This window comes from Ochotona curzoniae, unplaced genomic scaffold, assembly GCF_017591425.1.
Source record: "Ochotona curzoniae isolate NIBS_2020 unplaced genomic scaffold, NIBS_Ocur_1.0 patch289, whole genome shotgun sequence".
In the NCBI taxonomy this organism is placed as follows: Eukaryota; Metazoa; Chordata; class Mammalia; order Lagomorpha; family Ochotonidae; genus Ochotona; species Ochotona curzoniae.
In genome coordinates, this window is record NW_024466849.1 from 14224 (window position 1) to 18991 (window position 4768).

A 4768-nucleotide genomic window follows, 5' to 3' on the forward strand; every position below is an offset into this window, starting at 1 on the left:
TTCTCCACTGCTTTCCCAGACCACAAGCAGGGAGGGAGCTGGATCTAATGGGGAACATCCAGGACTCAACCAATGCTTTCTAGGAGGTGGTAACGCAGGTGCAGCTGAGCCTGCTCCATCACAGGCAGGGAGCATCAGCATCCCCTCCTCGCTAAAGTCCTCGGAAGTCCATGCAAACCAAGTCCTCACTCTGTCCCACTGTGATGCCTTCGCAGCTCTGGGTCCTCTGCCATTGTCAGGCACGCAGGAGTCAGAATGTGAACAAAATGCACGAACAAGGCCAACAGGGTCACACAGGGAAAGAGAAAATCTATGGCTAAAAACTTGGGAGATATCGGCCTGGTCAGGGAATGCTGGGCAAAGCTGAAACTAGAGAGGAGAGCCCGGCAATGATGGGTATCCTGTGTGAGCCATGGAGGCAGGAAGGACGTGGACACAGCCTGGGAGGGGTCCAGGCTCCAGCTGTGAGGACCAGGCTGTGCATCCATCAAGGGCCCAGGGTGTGGGAGAATCCATCACTGTGGCTCTGTCAGCCTGCCACCCTCCCCAAGCCGGGTCACCATGGACACATTCTCTACTGAACATCCACGGGGTCATGCAGACACCACAGCCTGCGTGCAAACATGCCCAGATGTCCTTGAGGTCTACAAGGATCCGCAGGGGCCTTCAAGAGTAACATCTGTTCCCGGGCGGTCCTGTGTCTTCCATGTGGAGATGCCCTTGGTCGTGTTTCACAGTCGCAGCTCCAGGTGGAGGGAGCAGCCAGGCTTGCAATGCGCAGTGCATCCGGGTCTCGGGGATGGGTCATTTCTGGCCTCCCCTGTCCTTCCATGGTCAACAAGGCAAGCTCTCAGGTGTGGGGGACCTGAAGCATGCAGCCCAGCCACATGTTGGAGCAGGTGGTGGGGAGGGATGAGAAGGGCAGCAGGTGAAGCTGGGATGGGGCAGGACGTGCTGGGCTTGGTAGATTAAGGACAGGAAAGGAGGCAGGCAGGAAAGAGTCGCAGAGAGCTGCCTCCAGGGAGAGGCTAGCGTGACATGGCCGCGGCTGTGGCTCTGGGTGCCCCGTGCTCATCTCGGTGTCGAGGCGTGAAGCTGGGGGCCTCCGCACCTACAGGGCCAGCACAAGCCTCAGGTCAGAGTGGATTCAGGGGCTCCCAGGCCAGGCAGTGCCGGGCAGCTGAGCCCCTGGAGCTTACCTGGTGTAGTAGAGCCATGTGAGGCCATAGGTGAGAAGGAAGCCGGCTGCCATGAGGGACCCTCTGATCAGGGTAAGCACCAAGGGCCAGGAGGGCGGGGAGCCTTCTGGCATGGGTGGGCACAGGCTGAGATTCCAGTCCAGGCCTCAGCCTCCCCCATCCTCTCTCCCCTGCAGCATACACTGTTCACTCTCACTCAGGGAGTTTGGGGTGTGGGAAGGTCACTCAGGTTCCTGACCTGGTGGTGGTGGCAGCAGCAAGACCTGCACGCTATGGCTCTCGTGGACATTCCAGACCTCGCAGCTGAGCCTGAGGCCAGGGCCGAGCTCCCCGCGGAGGCTCAGGGAGCTGTTGGCCCAGCGCCCTGCAGAGCTGGAGGTGACCATGAAGGAGGCAACACTGCTGTTCCCGCTGCTGTTCCCCTCCAGGAGCTGCCCCTGGAGCCGCCAGCGCAGGAACGGGGCCAGCTGGGCCTGGGAGGAGCAGTTGCAGTGCAGACCCCAGGCCTCCCAGGAGCAGAAGGGACCCAGCAGATGTGGAGAAGCTGGGGGGAGAGCAGGTAAGACTCAGAAGGACACCTCTCTCCTGCTCATTATTGCAGGGAAATGACCCTCTGCCCCTCCAGTCCCAGGCCCAAACTCACCCTGAACAGAGAGGTTCACGGAAAGGTGCTGGGAGCCCAGCGAGTTCTGGGCTATGCAGGTGACCTGCCCTCCGTACTCTGGCTGCACCTGCGGCAGCTCCAGGATGTCGGTGAAGGAGACAGGGGTGGGCTGCAGGTCTGGGGGTCCCCGCACCCAGCTCAGGTTGGCAGGAGGGTTGCTGAGTGCTGAGCAGCGCAGGCGCAGAGGCCAGCCCACCGGAATGGTGAGGGATGAGCCGGTAAGCAGCATGCTGGGGGCTTGTGGGGAGAGACCTACTGAGGGTGGAGTTCCCCACAGGGCTGGTCTGGCACCCCTGTCCCTCCCTTGGCCAGCACTCCTACTTCACTCCAAGCCCTCCTGCCTTGCACCCCAGGAACTTTGTCCCAAGGGTCTGGGCTCCCCTCTCTTGGCGGGGAGCTGGTGGGGATCGAGGCTGGCCGGGGTTGCGTCAGTATCTGTCCAATGCGTGCACAGCCCGGAGCCCTGATGATCTTGTAAGCAAGTTCATGAGGAATGATGCTAGGAAAGCAACCCACACGGACTCCAATTTTTCTTGTTTGTTTGTTTTGTTTTTGCGCCAAAACACACTTAGTTGTATCGCACTTGGCCATGGGTTTGGAAGTGCCTTGCTGGATTCTGTCAGAGCAGAGGGGAGCCAATTCCTGGCCTCCTCCAACGCGTGGGCTGCTCTCCCCTGGGGCTGAGAGCCTTCCCTTGAGCATTGCCAGAACGTGAGTCCTGATCCGCAGGAGAAGTGCAGCCAGAGGCAAGGTGTGCCAGCCTGAAGTGGAGGCGACCTGGCAGCTGTGATGGGAACTGGACAGGGAGGGTGAGGCTGGGCAGCATTCAATGTCTGCTCATGGCTTTAGGCACAGGATGCGTGTGCTGTGAGCACACATGTGTGTAAGAATGTGCAAGTCTGTGTGCATAGGCACGCACGGCACAAGTGTGTACGCATGTGTGTGCACCAGTCTGAATGCCTTGTGCTGTGAGCATACACCAGTGCTTGTGGAAGAAACACACACACACGCACACACACAGAGCTGTGGCGACAGAGTGTGGCTGCAGGCTCCACATCCCAGTCCCTGGAGCAGAGGTTTCCCTACCTGTGCTGTTTTGGAAGAAGACGCTGACGCTGAGGTTCTGAGGAGGATCTGGAAGGGAAGAAGGGGCCCTGGCCTCAGGGGTGAGCAACAGGAGATGCGTGGATACACGGATAACCACGAAGCAGCCGTGTCCTTCTGACCCGCCCCACGCCCGCACACCCACGCTCAGATCCACGCAGACACTCCCTAGGTGACTGTAACAGGCACATGTACAAGATGAGCACACGGGCACACACCTGCACACACGTGTACAATCCCATGCAGGCACACCGCCCCCACTGCCCCTGGGAGCACAGGCCTGCCCCCGCCCAGCACTCACAGGAGACATTGAGCTGCACGGTTCTCTCTGTGGTCACCAGACTGCCCAGGTACTGCACCCGACAGGTGAGGTTGGTGCCGTGGTCCTGGGGCCTTGGTGTCAGGAACAACGAGGGTTCAAGCCTCCAGGGAGTCTGAGAGTCAGGGGCACTGCCCTTCCAGGAGAAGTGGAGAGATCTCCCCTGTGGGCAGTGTCCTGGCAGGCTGCAGTGCAGCTGTGTGGTGTGGCCAGACTGCAGGGTTGCCGGGAGCTGGATGTGGGGCTTCTCTGTGAGGGCTGAGGACAGAGGCAGGAGGCTCGCGTCCAAGGTGTGGGGGACCCAGGGTCCATGGAGACCCTTAGAGTGACCAGGGCCCCATGCCCCATGCAGACCCCCGATATACTACCTCCCTACTCACCACCTGCCCACTCTGTCCCCATCCAGACACACGGTGTCTGTCCCAGACCCTCTCCCCCCAGGAACCCATCCATACCTGTCACATTCAGAGACAGCTTATTCCAGATGTATTTGTATTTGACATTGCTTCCCTTCTCCACTCGGAAGAAGTACATCCCTGTGTCCTCCCTCCTGGCATCTGTGATGCTCAGGGAACAGTTGTTGGTGCTGAGGTCCCTGGGGACGTGGAACCGGCCCTTCGTCTCAGGCCTCACTGTACGATAGGGATTGTTGGTGGCCACAGGATAATCATAGTCACTATTGTCCCCATCTCGGAACCAGAAGATAAATGTCTGGTCAGATCTTGTCCCGTAAGTCCTGGTCTCAGGGTAGGAGAAGGAGCAGGGCACGAGGACACACAGACCCTCCTGCACTGTCACCGACTCCTGCACCTGCAGCTCATAGCCTGGTTTCTGCTGCAGGGACCCTGGACAGGGGCCGGGAAGAGGGGACACGGAGACTCAGTCACAGCGCTGCCCCACCACAGCCTCCCTGTCCCCCATTGCCCAGTGAGCCCCTTACCCTCCCGCAGCAGGGACAGTAGCAGCAGCAGCGGCAGCATTGAGTCGGGGCTCTGGTCTCACTCTAGGCAAAGAAATGTCTCAAATGTGAGGTGTGGCCAAGTGAGAGCAACAGGAAGCTGCTGGGTGAGTGTGGGCCTGGGCCATGCCAAAGGGGAACTTGGGTGCTGCATGGGCCTGGGCGGCTTGTTGGGGGCAGGGAGATGGTATTCCTGCTGTCCCCAGCAGACATGGCAGAGACAGAGTGTGGGTGGTGCAAGTGTGGATGGAGGGTCAAGAGGCCTGGAGCTTCTCCTCGGGTAGAGCTGCTGAGTCACGTTCAGATACACATGCAGCAGCCAGGGCGTGTGCAGACAGAATGGGACAGAGAAACGGGGAGCAGCGACGTGCAGGGGAGGGGCAGCTGCAAGCACCGTCCAATATACCCCTCTGAATCCCGGACTTGGAGCTGCCTTAGAAATGCAGGCTAGAGGGAGCTGGATGAGGGGATGTGGGCCCTGCAGGAGGATCTACCTGCCTCGGTCTTGGGGTTTCATGTAGGTC

At 59.8% G+C, this 4768-nt stretch overlaps 1 protein-coding gene across 1 annotated transcript; it reads right to left on the reverse strand.

Annotated features, from left to right (window-relative positions):
• Positions 1–733: 733 nt before the first annotated feature.
• LOC121167021 (sialic acid-binding Ig-like lectin 14) lies at positions 734–4266 on the reverse strand. The gene is made up of 8 exons (XM_040996375.1): positions 4227–4266; positions 3742–4131; positions 3269–3544; positions 2950–2997; positions 1843–2118; positions 1438–1743; positions 1200–1305; positions 734–1111 (listed from the first exon to the last, which is right to left on the reverse strand). The coding sequence occupies exons 1-8, from the start codon at positions 4264–4266 to the stop codon at positions 1072–1074; spliced, it is 1482 nt and encodes a 493-aa protein (XP_040852309.1). The 3' UTR covers positions 734–1071.
• Between the last annotated feature and the right edge of the window lie 502 nt (positions 4267–4768).